Source organism: Heteronotia binoei, chromosome 1, assembly GCF_032191835.1.
Source record: "Heteronotia binoei isolate CCM8104 ecotype False Entrance Well chromosome 1, APGP_CSIRO_Hbin_v1, whole genome shotgun sequence".
NCBI classification, from domain to species: Eukaryota; Metazoa; Chordata; class Lepidosauria; order Squamata; family Gekkonidae; genus Heteronotia; species Heteronotia binoei.
This window is the reverse complement of record NC_083223.1, coordinates 198829401-198853651: the sequence shown is the minus strand read 5'-3', so window position 1 is coordinate 198853651 and position 24251 is coordinate 198829401. Positions and strand designations below refer to the sequence as shown.

General features: G+C 43.8%; 1 protein-coding gene across 1 annotated transcript in view; it reads left to right on the top strand.

Annotated features, from left to right (window-relative positions):
- The window catches only part of LOC132576958 (mitochondrial amidoxime reducing component 2-like), a 38635-nt gene extending 33378 nt beyond the window's left edge, over nucleotides 1–5257 (top strand). The window contains exon 7 of the mRNA XM_060246292.1: nucleotides 3664–5257. Coding sequence (XP_060102275.1) covers nucleotides 3664–3793 — 130 coding nt within the window. The 3' untranslated portion in view covers nucleotides 3794–5257. The remainder of the gene's footprint in view (nucleotides 1–3663) is intronic.
- Nucleotides 5258–24251: the final 18994 nt, after the last annotated feature.

The window sequence follows — 24251 nt, the reverse complement described above, 5'->3', positions numbered from 1 at the left end:
GCAACAGAGACATCTAACTGATGGCTGGTTCAAAATAGCAGAAACTGCTTTGATGCCCTGTTTCCTGGAGCTTTTTTTGCTAGCACAGCAAATCCAGCACTTGGCTTCACAGTGGCACTCATAAAAGTGTGTGAAGTTCCATGATGGCTAGAGTACTGGAGTTAGGCCAAATCACATGAAACATTGATCTCCTGACATTTCTATTTTTACTTTACAGCAGATGCCTGGGGCTCTGATTGTGATCAAAGCAGTGATGGTAGAGGAGAGAGATGTCAGCCCTTTTCCTCAGACCCTTTTCTTGATCGAAAGCATTTCTGGAACCTGCTGTTAGCCCTGGGCTGTTTCCACACAGAGACAGTTCTCTGTGTGGCTCTTTTAGCTACTGTGAATGCAGAGGCAGTTGCAGCATCAGTGGAGCCTCCACTTGAGAGGTTTCATCAAACTTTCCCAGCCTCAGCCTTCCATGGCTGCTATTTCCCCCTCTGCCACTAGAAGGCATTTTCAGGTGTTAAAAACAAAACTGTAACAGCTATAGCATTGTACCTTTATAACCATGTGTTGCGTCCGTGAACTAATTCCCAGCTTGCTTGCTCTTCCTCCCTAAAAATAAGTCTCTGGCCTTTTTGGTGGAAAAATTATGAGGAGATAAGCAGAGTTGTTACCTTTCTCCTGCTGCTGGTCAGGAGAGATTATTCCATGGTGGGCTGAGGTTTCCTTCTCAGCTCCAGAGAGAGTCAACTTGATATAGTGGACTCTTCTGGGAGAACCAGTGTGTGGACTCTTATCAGGGAGTGCTGGGTTTGATTCCTCGACATGCAGCTACTGATGTGCTCTTGAGTCATTTACAAGTCCTCACAGAGCTGTTCCTCTCAAGAGCAGTTTCTGTTAGATCTCTCTCAGCTGCACCTACATCATGGGCAGTGTTCCCTTTAAGCTGAGTTAGTGTGAGCCAGCTCACAGTTTTTTAGCTTCCACCTCACACATTTTTGTCCACCAAAAATGGCCCTAGAGTACACTAATTTATACAGTAGCTCACAACTTTAATGCCAGTAGCTCACAATGTAGATTTTTTCTCACAAGACTCCATAGCTTAGAGCAGTGGCACCCAACCTTTTTGGCACCAGGGACCAGTTTCATGGAAGACAATTTTTCCACGGACCAGTGGGGGTGCTAGGGAGTTTTCTGCCCCAGGCTGCCCCCCACCCCATACTCTGTCTCTGCACCTCTGGGGGTCTTTTAATGAGGGGTAGGCAAAGGTTGCTGCTGTGCCGCCCCTGCCCTCCCAGGACCTGGGCAGATGAAAGTGGTGGTGAACATATAGTATGAAGCTGCCTTATACTAAATCAGACCCTCGGTGCATCAAAGTCAGTATTGTCTACTCAGACTGGCAGTGGCTCTTCAGGGTCTCAAGCTAAAGTTTTTCATGCCTATTTGCCTGGACCCTTTTTTAGTGGAGATGCCGGGGATTGAACCTGGGTCCTTCTGTTTACCAAGCAGATGCTCTACCCCTGAGCCACCGTCCCTCCCCTTGCTTTGCAGCAAGGCCACACTGCCTCTTTTGTCTGCCTGGGTTGAGGGCAGGCCTTGCTCCATGGCCTGGTTGCTAACAGGCCATGGGCCTGTACCGGTCCACAGACTGGAGGTTGGGGACCCCTGGCTTAGAGGGAGTATTGATCACAGGATGTCTGTTGTGAGGAGTGGAAGGAAAAGGAGATTGTAAGGTGCTCTGAGACTCCTTTGGGTAGTGAAGGAAAAGGAAAGGAAAGGTCCCCTGTGCAAGCACCAGTCATTTCTGTCTCTGGGGTGATGTTGCTTTCACAATGTTTTCATGGCAGACTTTTTACGGGGTGGTTTGCCATTGCCTTCCCCAGTCATCTACACTTTTCCCACAGCAAGCTGGGTACTCATTTTACCAACCTCGGAAGGATGGAAGGCTGAGTCAACCTCAAGCCGGCTACCTGAAAACCCAGCAACCGCCAGGGATCGAACTCAGGTTGTGAGCAGCGTTTAGGATTGCAGTACTGCAGCTTTAACACTCTGCGCCACGGGGCTCTTCAAGTAGTGAAGGGTGGGGTATAAATCCAATCTCCTCCTCCATCACCACCACTTGGCTGCTCATGGCTGAAAAGAAGCTGCCTCCTCCTGCTGCCTGTGCTGCTTCTTGTCAGGGGAAGAACATTCCACCAAGAACTGCTACCTGCTCAGACCTTCACCACCCCTCTTTCCGACTACTGCTCCTCTATCCTGGTTCACAGAATCAGAGTTGGGAGGGACTTCCAGCGCCATCTAGTCCAACCCACTGTACAGTGCAGGAAATTTACAAATGCCACCCCTCCCCACTCCCATACACACCAAGTGAACTCTGCTGCATGCCTAGAAGATGGCAAAAAACCTCCAGGATCCCGGCCTAAGTGGCCTGGTGAAAAATTGCATTTCCCTGGGCATGTAAGAAAGGGCCACAAGAACTAAACACTGGTGCAACCTTTCCTACCCTCCTTCTCATGATCAGCCTAAATTTGCAAAATCAGCATTGCTGTCAGATAGCCATCTAGCCTCTGTTTTAAAACCTCCAAAGAAGGAGAACCCATCTCCTCCTGAGGAAGCCTGTTCCGCTGAGGAACTGCTCTGTCAGGAAGGTCTTCCAGTATTCCCTCTAAGCTGAGTTAGTGTGAGCTAACTCTGTTTTTTAGCCTCCAGCTCACACATTTTTGCCTTAGCTCAGGAAGGATGGCCGCAGAGCAAACTAATATATGCAGTAGCTCACAACTTTAATGCCAATAACTCACAAAGTAGAATTTTTGTTTACAAGACTCCACAGCTTAAAGGGAGTATTGAGGTCTTTCTAATGTTTAGGCAGAAACTCTTTTGATTTAATTTCAACTGGTTGGTTCTGGTCTGCCCTTCTGGGCAACGGGAAACAACTCTGCACCATCCTTTATATGACAGCCCTTCACCTCTCAGTTGTCTCCTCTCCAGGCTAAACATGTTGTATCATTATATTCTGTTGTTCATATCAATCAAAACCAAGCCTTTTTTTCCCATTCAGAATTCCTGCATGGAGGGGGTTCCATTCAGGATTAATGCATGTTTGGGGGAAGGAGACTGTTACAGTCCTTTCCCCCTGTGCTATGGTCCAGGCCTGAATTAGAGTCCCTGCTTTTAAAAAGCTAGGTAAATTTGACCATGGATATTTCAGCATACCTGCTAGTGTGGCCTTTATTTTAGGAATATTTTTATTAGCTAAGATTTGGGTCTGCTGTGTCATGCTCTGCTGATAGGTATTTTGTATAAACTCAAAAAGCTAATCGATATGTTTTTAAATCAGCTTCACTAATTTGCACCTATGGTATCTGTGTTACATTCAGGATTTTATCGCCCCTTCCTCCAAAACACTCAGGGGATGTACATGGCTCCCCCCCACCCCGCCCCGCCTTGTTTATCCTCACAATAATCCCATGAGGAAGGTTAGGCTGAGAGTGCCTGTTTCAAGTAAAGCTTCATGGCCTGAGGGGATTTGAACTTGGATGTCCCTAGTTCTAGTCTAACCACTGTGCCATATGGGCTAATGCACCTGTAATATCACTTTTCAACTATCATATGAAATTATTTTGAAATAAGTCTCTTGCCAAAACTTTACTAATAAAGACTCTTTGTTGTTTACAGCTATCGGATGTGTGATCCAGCTCAGAACCATATCTACAAATCAGCTCCATTGTTTGGGAGCTTTTATGGAATAGATAAAATTGGAATCATTAAAAAAGGAGATCCAGTATACAAGATAACTGAGTGTTAGAAAAAGTCTTTTAGAATGAGAGGATGATTTACCTTGAAACAATGTGTAGCCTGTTCAATAACTGTATTGTTAAAGTAATGTAGGGTCTGGCCTAGCCAAATCAACACTTCTGTGTAAGTCCCATGAATTTTGTCCCAAGGGCAGACAAAAGGAAGTACTCATTCACTCAACAAGTAATTAAATTGTGGAAGTTGCTGCCAATGGATGTAATGATTACTACAAGCATTAATGACTTTAAAAGAGGATTTGACAGATTCACAGAAGAGAGGTCCATCAATAACTACTAGCCATGATGACTGAAGGGAACCTCCAAGTCCAGAGGCAGTAAATACTGGGCTACTCTTACTAGGAGACAATATCAGGAGGAGTCTGCCATGGACTCTGTTCCATTTGCTGATCCTTCAAGGTAACTGGCTGGCCACTGCGTGAAGCAGGATGCTGTCCTAACTGAACAACTGGTCTGATCCAGGGAACCAGTGGTGTCCTCACATTCAGCTACCCCTTTGAAATTAGACAGATTTAGAAGTGCTTAACTTTTGCTGATATACAGCCATGTATTCTTCAAGTATTTGTTGTTTACACAAAGCCATTAACAGGGCCCACATCAGGGATTGGTATGGTCAGATACCTTCTGGGTATCTTGACCTTGCGCAAGGTCCACTACCAGAGAGGATTGACTTGTACATTCTCACAAGTGAATGGGAGAGCATCCTACAAGCTGCTGCAACCACAATATGGTAGTTGCACTCTGTTTTCACCAGACACCTCCTCCAGCAGGAAATGGGAGATTGCCCCAGAAACCTCTGTGATTCAGCAGAGGTCTCTGGGGAGATCTCCCACTTCCTGGTTGGAAAGACATTGGAGGAAGTGGAGCAGTGTTTCTCTCAAGCTCCTTCTAGCCCTCCTGACACTGACTTCAAAGAAATGAGGGGGCATGTGTGTGCATGCATGTGTATGATAGGAACAGAAGGAGTGGAGGAGGATGAGGTGGTGGTGATGACAAGGAGAGCCATGAAAGTCATATGGGCCAGGGACCTTCAGATCCTTAAGATAGATCACAAAAGAAAAGACTAAACTACCCAAAGAATACAGATGATAATCATTCAACGATTTGTTTTTGTACTGAGACCGTGCCTCATGTTTAACCTTGATAGCTTGACTAACAGCCTTTAACTTAAAAATTATACTTGTTGAAAAATTAAGATTGCATTAAAATTATATTTGTTGAAAAATTAAGATTTTAAATAAGCCATTGTGATTTTGAGAAATAGGAGGCATTTTTTTGTGAAAACAAATGTTACCAGAGACTTTCTTACTCCTAAAATCTAATGCTGCTTTCTCAAGAGACCTAAATTGTTTTTCGCTTTTGTTTATCTGTTTTTACTGTTATGAATCATGTTGTGCAACTTGTTTAGCAAAGTAGTATAGTTTTTTTTAATGAATAAATCACATATCATAAATAAACTGACTGCATTTGTGTCTGATATCACAATGCACAACATTATGTCAGTTCAAGCCCTGTGTTCCACATACCACTGACAGTATTTTCTTCTGCAGGCAAGGCTTACTTCTTAGAAGAGAAGCAGGCTGCTGTGTGTTTTATTGATCAACAGGATAGATGGATAATGTGCTCACCAGGACCACTTCTGTTCACAGGGATGGCATGCATTCAGCAGCTTGTTTGGATTTAATGCATAGCCACATTTCCAGGGACTCAGCTGGGATTTGAATATTTTTAAAGTCATCCCTCTTCAGAAAAATTAAGGCATTTCACCTGTGCTAGTATCCAAAGGAGAGAGGGGAAGAGGCACATGTTAAGGTAAAAAAAGATCAATTTTAGATATTCTCCAGGGGTGCGGTCACACGTCACATTAAAAGCGGGTGTGTAGCACTCAAATTTGAACCGCTGAATATTGATTCGATGCAGGGCCATTCAGACGAGCATCCAAGAATGCGACTCATTCTGTTGTTGAGCGATCAGATATCCAATACTATCACGCTCTTTTCTTGGCGCATGGGTGATCAGATGGTGATTTCTGGGAGGGGGGGTCCATTGAACATGTGCCCAACTGTTTGGAGGTGGGAAATCAAATGTTGCTTCAGAGGCGGGGGTGGGGGGGAAGGGAGAAAGTTTCCGGAATTAACGTTGCCGATTCAAACCAGGGAACTGCCAGGAATTACTTTCCTAGAAATTGGCAGTGACAATGATATCTGGAAATCCTCCACATTGAAAAAAAAAAGATTTTTTTCCTGTTCTGAATAGTGGGATAACGTTCCCCCCTCCCCCCCAATCCTGTGTTGATTGGAGAAGCAGAAGCATCACCTCAGATTCCCGGATGATCTGGCAATGCGCATGTCTGCTGGGGCTTTTTTTTTAAAAGGGGGGGCGGTAAACATTCCAAGGGGCAGTATTGCACGTGAGCTGTCCAAACAGGAAAAAGCCGATCTTGTGCCGCTTTTTTTAAAAAGCGCCGGACTTTCTGCGCTGTCAAATTAATGCGGCATTGATCCGCAGCAAGTCTGGATGATGCTCGATTGCCAGATGTGGATGTCTGAATGAACACATTTAATCCGTCAGCGAGATGGAGCTGTATCTCCACTATTGGTACGTCTGACTGCACCCCGGGTTAAGCAGAAACTCAGGAGAAGCAGAAGGTGGAGTCGAGCGATGCCATGGAAGAATAACCAATCATCCCTGAGGTTGTTGGTTCTGCTGTTTGGAAAGCTGTATGTACCTACCCCAGTGACCCACAAAGTGCTTGACTAAACTGCTTTAGGGGGGGAAATGATTACTGCTTGGAGGAGTAGTAATCCCCAAGCTTCCTGTGCATCATGCTGCTTGGCATAAGAACATAAGAGAAGCCATGTTGGATCAGGCCAATGCTCCATCCAGTCCAACACTCTGTGTCACACAGTGGCCATTATATGTGTGTGTGTATACACACACACATATATACTGTGGCTAATAGCCACTGATGGACCTCTGCTCCATATTTTTATCCAATCCCCTCTTAAAGCTGGCTATGCTTGTAGCCGCCACCACCTCCTGTGGCAGTGAATTCCACATGTTAATCACCCTTTGAGTGAAGAAGTACTTCCTTTTATCCATTTTAACCTGACTGCTCAGCAATTTCGTTGAATGCCCAAGAGCTCTTGTATTGTGAGAAAGGGAGAAAAGGACTTCTTTCTATACTTTCTCCATCCCATGCATAATCTTGTAAACTTCTATCATGTCACCCCGCAGTCAACGTTTCTCCAAGCTAAAGAGCCCCAAGCGTTTTAATCTTTCTTCATAGGGAAAGTGTTCCAGAACTTTAATCATTCTAGTTGCCCTTTTCTGCACTTTTTCCAATGCTATAATATCCTTTTTGAGGTGCGGTGACCAGAATTGTACACAGTATTCCAAATGAGACCACACCATCGATTTATACAGGGGCATTATGATACTGGCTGATTTGTTTTCAGTTCCCTTCCTAATAATTCCCAGCATGGCGTTGGCTTTTTTTATTGCAATCGCACACTGTCTTGACATTTTCAGTGAGTTATCTACCATGACCCCAAGATCTCTCTCTTGGTCAGTCTCTGCCAGTTCACACCCCATCAACTTGTATTTGTAGCTGGGATTTTTGGCCCCAATGTGCATTAGTTTGCACTTGGCCACATTGAACCTCATCTGCCATGTTGAAGCCCACTCACCCAGCCTCAACAGATCCCTTTGGAGTTCCTCACAATCCTCTCTGGTTTTCACCACCCTGAACAATTTAGTGTCATCTGCAAACTTGGCCACTTCACTGCTCATTCCCAACTCCAAATCATTTATGAACAAGTTAAAGAGCATGGGACCCAGTACCGAGCCCTGTGGCACCCCACTGCTTACTGTCCTCCACTGTGAAGACTGCCCATTTATACTCACTCTCTGCTTCCTATTAATTACGTAGCCAGTTTTTGATCCACAAGAGGACCTGTCCTTTTACTCCATGACTCTTGAGCTTACTAAGGAGCCTTTGATGAGGAACTTTATCAAAAGCTTTCTGGAAGTCAAGGTAACCAACATCTATTGGGTCCCCTTTGTCCATATGTTTCTTCAGCCCCTCAAAGAACTGCAACAGGTTAGTGAGGCAAGATCTTCCCTTACTGAGCCCATGCTGAGTATTCCTCAATAACTTGTGTTCATCAATGTGCCTACTCATTCTCTCTTTGATAATGGTTTCTACCAACTTTCCCAGTATTGAAGTCAGACTGAATGGCCTGTAATTTTCCGGATCTCCTCTGGAACCCTTTTTAAAGATGGGGGTAACATTTGCTACCTTCCAGTCCTCAGGAACGGAGGCAGATTTCAATGAAAGATTACATATTTTTGTCAGGAGATCCACAAGTTCAACTTTGAGTTCTTTTAGAACTCTTGGATGTATGCCATCCGGACCTGGTGACTTATTAGTTTTTAATTTGTCAATCAGTTGTAGGATCTCCTCTCGAGGCTTGATAAGTAGCCGCAGATGTGACTCAGTGAAAATGCTGGCATTGGGGGCAGGATGAACAAATGAAAGTGAGGGCCCTTCAGCATTCTCACTACTCTTGCTCCAGCCTGTCAGCCTTGCTCAATCCAGCCCAGCCCTCTGAATCAAGCAGCTGCCAAGCACATGCTCTTTGAGTGCCCACCCTGTGACAGCTGCTGGGATCTTCTTTCTTCCACAGAGCTCTGGACAGCATCAATTAGGAAAGCTCATGGTAAACAATTGACTAATTGATCGCTCAGCTTTTCACATGGCTACCGCCCTGCCGCACTTCCATCTGTGTACTGTTCCCTGTCATCCTCATGCCATAACACTGGAGAAATGATGGCTCTTGCTTGGGAGATTCTTCTGTAGGCCTCCTTGCCAAGACCAAAGCTGTAATGGTTTGTTATGATGACCTTTTGTTATTCCATTAGGGCTCAATTGCTTGGGGAAAAAAGCGCAATGTGTGCATACTTTAGGAAAGTTTTCACCCTTTCCATTGACCTGACATCACAGTTTATACTAGAAAATGTATTAATGACAAAGTAGTGTTTTCATGTCAGGAGGACCAGCTTTAACAGCTATAATCTGCCCTTAGTCATCATAAATATAAATGTATTGGTAAAACAGATCTTGTTAATGCAGCCAAGATAAATTTGAGGCTATATTTTAAACCAGTGGAAGCACACAGAGCTGGTTTGTGTGAATGTGAGAGTCAGCTGAAATATACTATTGTCAAACGGGTGTTAACATGAGTCCCCCCCCCCCCCCGCCCCAGTGTTGCTAGTTTATCTTGTGGAAGTGTAATGATGTACTTCTCTGCCTGAGACTTCATAGAGCCACTGGCATTCACAGTAGACATTCTCTATATATCTAATAGCAAAGTCTGCCCCCCATCTGTGGATATCTAAATCTGCGGATTGTGGACAAATCAACACTGAACAGATTTTTCTGTAAACTTAGGAGACCCCCCCAGGTTTGCAGAAAAATCTGTAACGGTCAAAAAATACATTGGAGGTTTAAATTCCCTGCACAATAAAAAAAAATAAATCTGCATTTTAAAGCCCTACATGGTTTGGGAGCAGGATATCTGAAGGACTGTCTTCTCCCATATGTTCCTGCCTATGGACTAAGATCATTGGGAGAGGACCTTTTAACTGTCCTATCAACTCAAGATGAGTTCATCTGGTGGGTACATGAGAGAGGGCCTTTTCAATAGCAGCCCCACAATTGTGGAACAGTCCCTCCAGAGAGGTGGGTCTGGCCCTCTCACTCTTTATCTTTAGGAAGCAGCTGCAGAGAATTGTATTCATGATGGCATTTGATGAGTTCTTCTGCCTATTGGCTGTTTTAAATTATTGATGTAAACTAGTGGTTTTTATTATTTAATAAAATTTGCTTTGTAAGCTGATTTGAGTTCCTGTGAGGTAGAAAGGCAGCTAACAAATGTTTTAAATAAAGTATGGCATAGCGAACTGTTAGACTAGTCCACTAGTCTCCATTTTGCCTTGGAACTCACTGGGTGACTGGGCCAGTCACTGTCTCTCAGATGAAGCCAACTCACAGAACCGTTGTGAGGATCAAATGCAGGTTGGGAGGACACCCTCACTCTCTTGGAGGAAGGGTAGAATAAAAATATACTAAATTAATAACCTTTGTAATTTAATAAACTAAATTAATAAACTCTGTATTTTGAATGCATAGGAGCACACATCAAGTGCTTCTCCAAAAAACTCCAGGTATGAGAGGAGAGATTGTACTATTCAAGTTGAATTGGCCTTCACTGTAAATACTTTATAGCTGTTATCACAGTGGGCTGACCACGGTGAAACTAAGAGGTTGCTGGGCAAATACACCTACTTTCTGCTCTGTTTTATCACCTAATATAGAAGGAAGCACAATGTGCCCATCAGTCATCCAGTAAGGATTTGCTGAAGCACCCATTAGCATGCAACAAAAATAAATTGAGTTGGCTCTTGCAAGCTGAATGAACCAATCTCCAAGCTAAGATTTAAATGTGCAGCATTTGGGTGGTGAGGTGCAAGAACGTCTGATTGGATGCAGCCTGTGATCTATGCCACATTGTTATGATGTTGCTGATCATCAGCTGTCATGCCAGAAATTTTGTGTAGGCTCAACAGAGGTTCACATTTGCAGATTTCCTGCAGTCCAGGGGTGGGGTGATTGCTGACAGAGAAATAACTTGTGCATGCCACAAATGCACTCCTGTATCTCAATGCAATACACATGGCTTAACACTAGAAGCACACTGAGATGTGATCTTGAGCATTTTTCAGGACCATTTGGATACCTTGGTCAGGTAGGCTTAAGCTATGGTAAATATAATATCCAGTACTTCAGTGAGTCTACAAAAAGTTCCACATGCAGTGGATGAGTTGAAAATTCAGCATCAAAAGTATGTCAAGATTGATACCTAGCATGGAAGTTACAAGATGACTTCCAAGAGACTTGATAGCTAAGAGGCTGTTTCATACTTTGCTTTTTAGCTGTTATTCCTTCCCTTAGTGGAAAAAGGATTCTTGTGTCGATGCATTATATCAATGTAGTAACTTAGGGATTGTCTCCATATGTTACTATCAGTCCATAATTAGAACAGCCTCTTCGTCATGACTTATTCTTGCCTCCAGTTTCTTATCACAACCTTGTTCCTCTACATTTCTTGGAAGTGGGTACATGCCAGCAGAATGGATTTTACCAGTTGCTCCCAGAGATACATTGTTTTGGTGTTCGCACAAGTTTTCTGATGCCACTCTTACAGTGTGAGGGCTGGCTCAGTGTTACTCTAGTAGTTGCAGAGAAAGTATCTTTCCGTGAGGTTAGTTCTGAACAGTATCTGCATAATAAAGAAAACGCAGTATATAGATCACCCTGAAGCAAAAGCTCAAGTATCCCATAGGTAATCATTTTTAGTTCAAGGACAAGAGGGAAACTCACTGTGCTATCTTAAGCAGAGCTATGCGCTTCTAAATCCATTGAAGTCAATGGTCTCAGGAAGGCATAACTCTGCTTAGGACTGCACTGTCAGCATAGTGAAACAGAGCACAAAAAAGAAAACATGACAAATGTGCCTTCTATTCAATGGGAATGATAAAGGACATATTTAGAGGCTCCGATTTTAGACCGTAATCCTTTTGAAAAACAATATGCCTCTCAAGAATCCAGGAAGCAGAATAATGGGACTCTGTGTTGTTTAACTGCTTCTATTATTTAACTACAGTTACTTAAGTCTCTGGGGGGAAGGATGTAATAAATCTTTTAAGTATTTGTTCTGGTTTATGGTTGAAGGGAAACTGTATAACTTTAAATCAAATCTTGTAAACATTTGCAGTGCCATATTTTTTGACATGGGGGCATCTTGACTTAACATTAGAGAAGATGGTTGGATCTACTTGATATTTAAATCCACTTCTCACATGTTGTTTATGTAGACACAGCCTTCACTGTCTTGATTCTGGTTTGAAAGTCAGCAAGTCAGAAAGAATGGCAGACCAGGATCTGGGAGGCCCAGGTTTGAATCCTGACTTTGCTATGTGAACTCACTGGTTACCTTGGACCAGGCACACTCTCTCAGCCTAAAGTACCCTACAGGGTGGTAGTAGTTGTAACCACTGCACTAAACTTTTTCTGTGGGATTTTCATGCTCAGAGATATTTCATATTCCTGGATCCTGTCCTGGAAGCAACTTCCATCTCCGCAGTTCTCTTTCCAAATGTGCATCCCAATTGTCAGTTCAGATGTTCACCCCTCCCCTTGATACCTCAGAACTCTCCAGGGGCTGCTTCCAGTGAGGGTGCTTAAAACTTGCACGTGCTCTTTAGATAACCTGAATCCAGAGTTGCAGCAATTTTTTTGCAGTTATGCAGGAAACAGTGGCAGTAGAGGCATCTGCTTTGGAGGTGTTATTTTCCCTCTTATCTACAAAGTGAAATCAGTCTGCATTTGTGGAAACTGTCTTGACATGACATCTTTACATAACCTGATAAGTTTGTTATTCAGGTATATTAATGTTAGCTTTCACATAGTATATTAAGAAACAGGTGTACATAAATTGCTTTCCTGAATAATGTGAGATGTAACTTGTAATTACAAGAATGTTAGTTGTCCAAAGTAGGAGTCAAATAGCATCTTTAAGACCAACAAAGTTTTATTCAGAATGCAAGCTTCCGTATGCATGCATACTTCAATAATAATAATAATAATAATACATTTTATTTGTATCCTGCCCTCCCCTCCGAAGCAGGCTCAGGGTGACTCACAACATGTAAATCGATATACAACATCCCTTTAGATGAGGGAATGGAGTACAGTGAGCAGAAATACATATAGCTGGTGGGTTAAGAGTGTAAACTGATACATAGTTAGGATCAAATAGCAAAACAGTGTAATAGATAGGAAGACCATTTGGTCTGGATAGCATTTGTGTTGAAAACCAATAAAAGGTAATAAAAGTTGCCTGTTAATTGCTCTTACTACAAGTCTAGGTAAAACAAAAGGGAATGTATTTCCTAGTGATGTTCTAGTCCACCTAATTTACTTTTTAATATGTAACATATATTATAAACATCATTCTATACATTATAAACATCATTCTAGTTTGCTGTTAGAAAAAAAGAATTAGTTGTCCAAGTTACTCTGTATTTCCCCTACCTAAATGTAGAGGGCAGCCAAGCCCAGCAGAATTTCTTAGAAGTGAAATGAAGAAATTGCATTTGTAGGGACCTAGTTTTGTAGAATATCAGCATGTTTAAATACATTCATATGTTAGACAAAATGTGTGATCAGCCAGGCCCATATTCTTGTACTGCAGACCACTGCACAATTAGGTTCATGGATTATGGAAGGCCTTGTGACTTTCTTGGTCCCTCATAGTCTTGGAATGCTCTTGATCAAGGGCAGCTAAGATCACACTTTACAACTCCATTCGGAAAGAGGACTTTTCATGCCTCTCCTGAATATTGCCCTGTTTCAGCAGTCTTAAAAACATATTATTCTGAAATATAGCTTGCTCTGCTATTTAGATGTGGAACTGAGCCATTATTATTTTAGGGGACTATTATTATTGATGAGGAGGAGGATCACCCCCATTTGTGTCCTGTCCTGGATGTTTTGAGCCAGTTGTGCTCTGTAGATGCTTGTTTGTCTGAAAGCCTTTCTGCTAAAACCAAGAAGGAAAACAGGAACTTCCCCCCCTCCCCTTCATTCAGTTTCCAGTACTATCAGCTTAGTACAGAATCAATGTGTTTGCATTCATTAATATATAACAGGAGGGAAAGGATGCTATTTAGGAAGAATGGCGGGAACAATCACCCCTAATCCCTATTTCAAGCTGTAGCCAATTGTACCCCTCTGGTGAACAGGAGGCATACAGCTCTTTGGCTAGCATAATCTCAAAAATCAGTGAACCCAACAAACAATTGTTTAGGATAATTCAGAATCTTACAACACTGCCTCAAAGCAGGCCAAATGTTAGGGAATTAGAGATTGGCTGCGAGGCTTTTGCAAAATTTTTTGCAGATAAAATCGCGCCACGACCTTCCCGCCACATTGGATACAGTACAAGAACTTGAGGCTCCATGTCTGTCTTCTGGTTCAGTTCTGGATCACTTCGACACTTAGCTTGGAGGAAGTTGACAGAATCCTCTCTACTGTATGCCCAACAACTTGTGATTTGGATCCATGTCCCTCCTGGCTAATTAAATCTTGCCAGAGGGAACTTAGATGTCCTATATGGGACATTGTAAATAGATTCCTATCAGATGAGCATTTTCCAACACCTCTTAAGGAGGCTGTGGTCTGCCCTCTCTTGAAAAAGGTGTCATCAGATCCGGCCGAATTGGCACATTATCAGCCGGTCTCAAATTTACCATTTTTGAGTAAAATCATTGAGAGGGCAGTAGCGCTACAGTTGCAGAGTTTTCTGGATGACACTTCCGTCTTAGATCCTCACCAGTCCGGCTTTCATCCGGGTCATGGGACGGAGACAGTCCTGGTCGCCCTGGTGGATGACCTCCAGAGGCATCTGGATCGACGTGGCATGGCAGTACTGATGTTGTTAGATCTATCGGCTGCGTTCGATACGGTCGACCATTGGTTGCTGATCTGCTGCCTTGCCAACGCAGGGATTCGGAGGTTGGCCTTGCAATGGCTTTCCTCTTTCCTTGATGGTTGGGGACAAAGGGTGGCGATTGGGGGAGAGCTGTCCCAGAGGCACTCACTAGTTTGTGGGGTGCCACAGGGGGCAGTGCTCTCTTCGATGTTGTTTAACATCTACATGTGCCCCCTTGCCCAGATAGCCCGGAGGTACGGGCTTGGGTGTCATCAATATGCTGATGACACCCAGCTCTATCTACTAATTGATGGCCAGCCTGACTGTGCCCCAAAAAATCTGGACCTGGCGCTGCAAGCTGTGGCAGGTTGGCTCAGGCTGAGTAGATTGAAGTTGAATCCAATGAAGACAGAAGTCCTTTGCCTGAGTCGGGCGGTCTGGAAAGGGAAATTCCCCTTCCACTTTTTGATGGTGCGCCAATGAAAGTGGCGTGCAAGGTCAAGAGCTTGGGGGTATTACTTGTTAATGGAGGCCTAGATAGCAGCCACGGCTAAATCCGCTTTTTTTCACCTTAGGTGGGCGAGGCAGTTAGCTCCCTTCGACTTGGCAGCAGTGATCCATGCAATGGTTACCTCGAGATGGGATTACTGTAATGCCCTCTACATGGGGCTGCCCTTGTGCCGAACCCGGAAACTGCAGCTAGTGCAGAATGCAGCGGCCAGACTGTTACTAGAGCTCCCGAAGTGGGAGCACATACAGCCGAGGCTGTGCGAACTGCACTGGCTGCCAATTGTATACCAGATTCGTTACAAAGTGCTGGTTATTACCTTTAAACCCGTATATGGCCGAGGACCTGCCTACCTTAGGGGCTGTCTCTTCCCATATGTTCCCCAGAGAGTACTGAGATCAGGAGCACAAAATCTTTTGACAATCCCCGGGCCGAAGGAGGCCAAATTGAAGACAACAAGAGAAAAGGGCCTTTTCGATCGCAGCTCCACACTGGTGGAACCAACTACCAGATGAGGTGCAGGCCCTCGGAGCCTTGCTCAATTCCGTAGGGCCTGCAAGACCACTCTCTTCCAGCTGGCCTTTTCGTAATGTGGATTCTAGCCTATTATATCCGGTCATCATAAATTGCAAGAGGAGAACATCTAGAATATAGCACCTGGAAATGTTAGAATCTAATTAAATTGATGGTTTTAATTATAACATTTTTAATGTAATAGCAAATATCGTGAACTGTATATTGTTGGATATAATGTTTTATTATTGTAACTTGTTTTTATGCCATATTTTGTGAGTTGCCCTGAGCCTGCTACGGCGGGGAGGGCGGGATATAAATAAAATATTATTATTATAAACTTGTGAGATAAATGAGGCTCAGGGAACTTCAAGGCTGAATAGCAATAATATTAATAACAACACCTACAGTTATATAGCAGTTTACATGTTGAAAGTGCTTCTCACATTATCTTGTGAGAACCCCTAGAGTAACCACTATTATTATTGCCATCTTGCCTTGGGTTGAGAGTGGTTTTCCTAAGGTTACTTACAGGCCAGTTCTAAGCCTTCAGCATTATTTAATAGCAAAGTTTACCTTATCTTTTGTCTCACTGGGGACCCAAAGAAGTTTATATCATTCTCATCTCCTCCTTTTATCTTCACAACAATCCTGTGGGTAGGCTAGGCTAAGGAAGTGTGTGAGTAGCCTCAAGTCACCCAGCAATCTTCCATGGCAGAGAGGGAATTTGAACCTGGATCTCCCAGATCATAATTCAGCATTCAAACCACTAACCCACAATGGCCATCAGACCCAAGTCCACATTGCTACTGAGTCTGTAGCAGGGATCAGAGCCACGATTATGTCATTTTTTTAAAACTGAAGACCTCTCCAGTCACAGCTCATTTGCATAGCTGCCATGTTGCATCGAAGCAGATTTTAACCTGGACTCCCAAGTCCTCATCTAATAGTAACCACTTCCTCCTAACAGTTTTCATACAGCCAAGGAGCCTTTGGAGGGTGTGAGACAGAAGTAACTGGTGTGATAAATAACCCAGGCAATTTTATTAGTGATACTGAACTGAAAGTTCATGGGAGAGCAAAAGAGTTTAGAGATTCTCAGCTTCGGGATTCTGAAGACCTAGCCAATTTCTTCAGCTTTAATGTTCTGCTGGGACTTTCATTATAGAGATGCTGCATATAAAACAGTCCCGTGAAAGCTTGACAGTTTAAACAGCTAAACAGCTCCCCAGGCAGCACTGTAATCAGATTTAGAAATTACTCCCAGCTGTTACAAATGTATTAATCGGTGTGATAGTTTTGTTTTGTTGCCTATTTTAGTCATGGGAGATCCTGCATTATGAACATCTGGATGGAGAAGACAACTGGGCCAATGCTGTTCTTCCTCTCCAAAATTACAAGAGGGAAATGCAGTAGGGCAGTTATGTGAAGGTGCAACTCACTGCACCCTTTTCTTATGCACGCCCTAAAAATATTAACAAGAGTTTAACAAAGGCATGGTGTCCAGTCAGCACTATCTTCATTTTAGCTGGACAGGATGTGTTTTTGTTCCTCACTCTGTGGAATGTTATTCAGTTTATTGGGACACAACTCTCATTACAAACCCTAGAATCTCACATCTGGGATCACCAGGGGGCATTAATTACTGCAGGACTGGGGAACAAGGAATCTTGACTTCTTCCTCTGCCATCAAATATCATTGCACTGTTTGCTCATCCATGAGGACACACTCATCTTCTGGGAATCTTTAACAATATTTGCCTATATTTAAATGATCAGTGGTCAATATTTGAAACCTTCCCTCTAGCAATGTCTCAGCAATTATCTGCACATCTGGAGGCTGTGTGGTCCCCTTTCCTGAATTGTCACACACATCCAGCTTTTTAAAAGGTACTGGAAGAACAATAGTAAGGATGTCAGTCCGCAGCAGTTTTAGTCCACATCCATTATTGACAGTATAGTACACAATTTGCACTGCTTCATGTCTTCCAACATGAATGGACTATCTGAATGTAAGCATAGAATGGTCATCAACGGTACTCACTGCAGAATTCAGATGCCTGAGAATTTCAGATCTATCTTTCTGTCTATCCATTGAATTCAGTGGGCTTTACTCACAGATAAGTGTGCCTTGTCAAACGTCAGGGAATGCATACTGGTCTCCAGAAGACAAATACTATACCTTATGAGCCACTAGAGCATCCTTCCTGGTGCATTAAATGATCCCATTCATGTGATGGGTTTTGAAATGGTTGGCCTGCAAATGCACTGGAGTTTTCTTCTGGAGAGACTTTGCTACTGTGAGCATTAGAAAACCCCAGCCCTGGTTTTTCCTTACTGCTTTGAAGTCATTATAAAAATAAATCTCTTTGGATATATTCATAGATGTTAATGGAAGCCTTGAATTCAGCCATATATATATATATATATATATATATATATATATATATATATATATATATATATATATATATATATTTTCTTACCAGCTCAATAAAACATATTGCTTTTTTCCTGACTGGTATTTTTATATTAGCTTCCTTTCAAAGAGACTCACTCTTGTGCAGTAAAATGACTCCAGATGGAGATCCTGGTGTAGTTGGTTGACTCCACATGCAATGTAAACACAAAAGAAAGACTTATACTTCTAGTTCTCATCTTCATCCAGGAAATAAGAAGCATGCCGTTGGCTTAAGGAACTGTAGATTTATTCCACTGAAATGTCTGTTTTACTATGTGCCTTTCCATCTGCTTCCAGAAATGAGAGTTTGGTGAATGGACCTTGTATACTGGTACACACAAGTTGATAGACAGTCTGTGGAAAGTAGTCCCAAAGGATTCTGGGCTACAGTGAGATTCCATGGCCTACCACATCTGGCAGGTCAACTTTGCACTAGCTTTGAAAGTCTGTGTAGTTTTCTTCCAGCTGTCTGCACCACTCCTTACATCCCTGGCAGAAAGGGAAATTATTCTTCCCCCCCTTACCAGATGGGAACATTTGAATGCCTAAGAGTGTGGAATATCAGTGTATAGACATGGTAATGATCTTCAGAACAATCATATGGCATTCCTGCACAACTGATGGAGACAGACAATACAGCCCCCTGTTTTTAAAGAGAGCTGAAGGTGTTATGGGAAATCCATTGTTGCACGCAGGGCTTTTTTTCTGGAAAAAGTGGTGCTGGAACTCTCAACAGGGAAATGCAGGAGAAAAACACAGGTGTCCCTCATGAACTTTTGAACATTTTTTGAGAATTTTGTTTCCACAAAGTGATTCTGGAACTCTATTCCACCCAGGGCTGGTGCTAGGGGTTCTGCCACCCCAGGCAAGAACCCTTGCCCCTGCACCTGTACAGCCACGTGCATGTCACCACCAGTGTTCCCTCTAAGCTGAGTTAGTGTGAGCTAGCTCACAGATTTTTGGCTTCCGGCTCACACATTTTTGTCTTAACTCAGGAAAAATAGCTCCAGAGCAAACTAATTTATGCACTAGCTCACAACGTTAATGCCAGTAACTCACAACTTTAATGCCAGCAGCTCACAAAGTAGAATTTTTGCTCACAAGACTCCATTGCTTAGAGGGAACATTGGTCACCACCCCTCTTTCATCTGCCTGGATCCCAGACAGAAGAAAGGGGCAGTGGGGAGACCAAGGTAGCCTTCCAGCAGTGCGAATGTCACCACCCTCCCTTTCACCTGCCGGAGTCCCAACTCACCTGAGTTGGGGAGGGATGGTGGCTCAGTGGTAGAGCATCTGCTTGGGAAGCAGAAGGTCCCAGGTTCAATCCCTGGTATCTCCAAAAAAGGGTCCAGGCAAATAGGTGTGAAAAACCTCAGCTTGAGACCCTGGAGAGCTGCTGCCAGTCTGAGAAGACAATACTGACTTTGATGGACCACGGGTCTGATTCAGTATAAGGCAGCTTCATATGGATATGTACCGCAGGGATTCTCTGCGCTGCTTGGAGGTTGCCTTTCATGCACGTCACCCAGGATCAGATCTACATGTTTTTTGAGGGGGGGGGGACAAAATTCAAAAATCTTACCCCCTTTTGGGCCATTCTATCTTATGGTCCCATAGAATACAATGGACTCCATACCCAATTTGGCACCCCTCCCTTTCATTGGCACCCAGGGTAAGCACTCCCCTCTGCCCCCCTTAGATCCAGCCCTGATGTCACTCCCCCCCCCCCGCCCCTTACATCTGTCTGGATCCCAGGCAGGAGAAAGGGGTGGCTGGAAGTCTTTGATCTGCTGGGAGGCTGCCCTCTCAAGGGAAGGCAACCTCCAAGCAGCGCAGAGGACCTGGAAGGGGCTGGGTGAAGGCATGTTTTCTTGGCTCCAAGGTGTTTGGAGCAGCCCTAAACACCTCAGAGCTGAGAAAACTGGCCATGCTGTGCATCCTGCTCAGCTCCCTCCAGATCCAGAAGGGACTGGGCAGGGTGAGTGCCATGTTTGCTCAGCTCTGAGGCATTCGGTGCTGCTCCAAACTCCTCAGAGCAGAGCTGGCTGGCGCAAGCGGGGACGGGGAGGGGCTGCCCCCCGCCCATGTGGCCAGATGGCACCCAAGGCAGTCACCTACCTGGCCTACTCCTAAGCACCGGCCATGGTTCCACCATGTCCTCCCTGGTTGCACATGGTTTGGACACTGAGCATTTCCAGATATTGGCATTTTCAAAGTGCTATATAGCTTTGCTGGGTTACTAGCATTCTTATTCAGACTGTCAATGACCCACATGGTTCATTACTTTCTCATCACTCTGCGTTCACATGAACAACCAGAATTGCCACCTAAGCAATTCTGGCAGCTCACATCTCCAAACTGGAAGTACCTTTGAAATGAACTGCTTGCAATTTCAGAGGCTGTTTCCAACTCTTGTGTTGGGAAGTGTCCTTATTGGTTTTTAGGATTATCAATCCCCAGTTGCGGGCGGGAGATCTTGCTCGACTGTCCACACTCCACTCCAACAGGTAAGGCAAAAGGTGCTTTATTAACACAGATAAGCTCAAAAGACCTCTAATGCTCATCATTAATCAGGCAAAGAAATTTTAGAATGCTTTCAGCGGTCCACAGTTACAAGACAATTAAATTCCAAACTTCAAAGGGGCAGGAGAGTTTCCAGCACAGAAAACACACACATGATACCCCCCCCCCCGCTTTATCTTGAGAGGAAGAGGCCTTGACTCCTGGGCCCCCTCCCTTCCTCCAGTCCAGCTGTTAATTAAGATGACTCTGCAGCTCTAGCAAGATGAACAGTGAACCATTCCTGCAAAGACTTATAAATCAGTGATCTTTTAATTTGTCAGCATAGCTATTTTGAATGTAAGTTGATCTCTTCCTTACACCCCCCTTGCAGAAAGAGAATAAACATCCACCTCACTTTCTATGAGAAAAGGATGAAGAAAACACAATTTCAGAACAACTCCTAAATACAGAATCTCCCACTACTGCCAACCATTCTCTATCCTGTTATTCTACTTCTGCATGGAACCTTGAGAGGGAATCAGCTAATACGTTTTCCTTTCCTTTGCTATTTCTGACCTCAAATGACAAACCTTGCAGGACCAGCGCCCAGCTTAAAATTCTTGCCTTGGTCTCTTTCATCTTACGGATAGAAACTAGCGAACTATGATCCATCTCCAGCTGAAAATGTATGCCCCTTAACTACGTCTTGAGCTTATTCAGTCCCCATGCTAATCCTAGGGCTTCCTGCTCAATAACACTATATTTCTGCTCCCTGGGCAACAGCTTATGACTCAGATATATTACTGGATGAAGGTGATCAGAAAAAACCCACAGGAAAAAGCTCACAGAAAAACCCCACGGTCATAAATGCTCACAAGAAAAATGCCCACTTGGAAATAAGCCCACATGGAAAAAAGGCCATACAGAAAAAAGCCTGCACAGAAAAAAGCATGTGGAAAGCAGCCCACATGGGAAAATACCAAAGCACCATAGATATTTATAATTGTGAATAAGCATTCACCCCATTTATGAGAATCAACAGGTATTACCTATATTTGATGTTATTATAGGATTAAAATATGTCATATTCACATGCAACAATTTGTAGAAGAAGATGATGATATTGGATTTATATCCCGCCCTCCACTCCAAAGAGTCTCAGAGCGGCTCACAATCTCCTTTACCTTCCTCCCCCACAACAGACACCCTGTGAGGTGGGTGGGGCTGGAGAGGGCTCTCACAGCAGCTGCCCTTTCAAGGACAACCTCTGCCAGAGCTATGGCTGACCCAAGGCCATGCCAGCAGGTGCAAGTGGAGGAGTGGGGAATCAAACCCGGTTCTCGCAGATAAGAGTCCGCACATTTAACCACTACACCAAACTGGCTCTTGTGTTTGATTTTATCATTATTTGTATATTTGACGGACAGCAGAGGGACCTGGCTTGCCCATGGCCAGCATGTGGAAGTAGGCGAGGTAGGTGGCAACCTGGGGTGACCCCTCTACAGGGCACTGCTAGGTGACCCCTCCCCCCACCCCACTGCTCTCAGTTTCCTGGATCACAGACCCAGGAAGCTGAGAGTGGCTGGACAGCGCATCAGCAGGGCTCTCCTCTGGAGGAGAAGAATGCACCAGGCCTGCCTACTCTCGCTTTCAAGGCAAGAGCAGCCAGACAGGGGACGTTCTTCAGGGAAGCTGAGCTCAAAGGAGAATGCCTGCAAGTGTGCTTTTGGAGGTGCTCTGAAACTACCCTAAGAAGGGCAGTCTTGGATTGCTTCTGAGAGCACGGGTTTGGCTTGCTCTGAGTCCTTCCTGCACTCCCCTGCTGCACCACTGCGCCTGCCCCCCCTGCAGACAGGGGTGCAGCAGCAGACCAGGTGTGGGCAGGGGGCATGGGGGCTGATGCCAGCTTGGGGTGACCGAGACCCTAGCGCTGGGCCTGGGCTTGCCAAAAACTAACACTGGCTAATGCACTGGTAGGTTGCCTAAAGGTGAAAAAGAGGAAATATGAGGCACTATATGACATGGTTGCCACTTCTGTGCAGCAGTATGAGGAGGTGGAAGATAAACTTAATTACTCAAGGAGACTGGCTAATTTGCAACGAAGAGTTATATCTGAGTTATTATTGTTGTTATTGTTGTTCTTAAATAATTGTTGCTTTTAGTCTTTTGTTGTGGTCATTGGGTGTACCACAATGTATTTGTTAAAATACAAGTGAAAGGAAATTGAGCTAGGAAATTGACTTATTTTAATGTTGTCTTATGGTTTTAATTTTTAATAACACAATAAGTAAATAATATTAATTATTTGAAAAATTTTAAGCCATGTAGTTGTTCAAAAGCTGTGAATACTAGACTGTACTTTAGAAATTACTTTCTGCATGGGCTTTTTCCTGTGTGGGCTTTTTTCCATGTGGGCATTTTTCCATGTGTGAGCATTTATGACCATGGTTTTTTTTCTGTGAGCTTTTTTCCTGTGGGCTTTTTTCATGGAATCCTGGATGAAGACAATCATCTTGCCTTTTTTGCAACAGTACTACCCCTAAATCATAGTGGCAAGCATCAGTACACACAATAAACATTTAGGAGTAGTCTGGCAGTTTGAGAACTGCAAGTCTCTTCTTTAATGCATCAAAAGCTCTCTGATACTCGACTGTCCAAGGCACTCTCCTAGCTATCCTTTTCTTACACAGGTTGGTGAGAGGCGCTGCATGATGTGAAAAGTTAGGAATGAATCTCCTATAAAATCCACATGCTCCTAAGAAACTCAACACCTGTTTTTTGGTGATTGGCACTGGCCAGTTAATAATTGCATCTACTTTAGCCATGTGTGGTGTGATCTTACCTCTCCCTCTTTGATACCCCAAATACACAACTGAGCTATTGGTGATTTGACATTTTAAGGGCTTAATGGTTAATCCTGCCCCTTGAATTCTCTGTAACACAATTCTAAGATGGTTTAGATGTTATGGCCAAGATGACCTGGTTATTGCCATGTCATCCTGGTACCTCCCTGTGAAGTCTAATCCCTGCAACACCTTGTCCATTAACCTCTGAAACACCTTACTAGCAGAGTTAATTCCAAAAGTGAGCACATTGAAATGAAATTGCCCCATAAACATGAGAAGGACATTCTATCCCTAGCTCTTTCCATCAGTCGTAACTGCCAAAACCCAGATGTGCGGTCCAAGGTGGTAATGTACTCAGCATTAGCAATCCTTTCCAGGACCTCCTCTATATTTGGTGCTGGGTATTGATCTGTCTTGCACAACTGATTTAGCTTTCTATAGTCCATGCAAAGGTGATATTCTGGATGATCTCCTTCATGCAGCTTCTTTTTAGGGACTATTACAAGATACTACTCCAGAAGTGCTGGGTTCTATTACTCCCCAGCATTTTCTGTGTCTCTTGCCTCGCTACTTCCTTCATCAGCCCACTAATAGGGTATGGATTGCATTTGATAGGTGGGTGTTCCCACATATCTAAGTCATGAATGATTAGATTAGTTCTTCCTGGGCGATTTGTAAACAGGGTTGCAAAATCTTGCAGCACCTCCTGCAATTGCCTTTGCTGTTCTGCTGTCAGGGTCTCATTAACAGGGATCTCTCCCAACCCCCCCTAGTCTTTGACACTAGGTCAGGGATGTCAAAATCTTCCTCAGCCCAGTTTTCCACTGACAATGCTGTACCTCACACTTGATATTTTTTTTCAGCCAATTAATGTGAACCAGCAGGGTCTCTCTTTCTGGATCCTCCTTGATAGTTTCCACTGCCACAACTTTTCAATATTTTGAATGGCCCAGTCCATTTCAAATCTAGCTTCCCTATCACTTTTGGTTTCAACAGCAGAGCCAGATCTCTCTCCTTTAGCTGCCTGGTCTTAGTTGATTTATCAAAATAGTGTTTCTGCTTTTG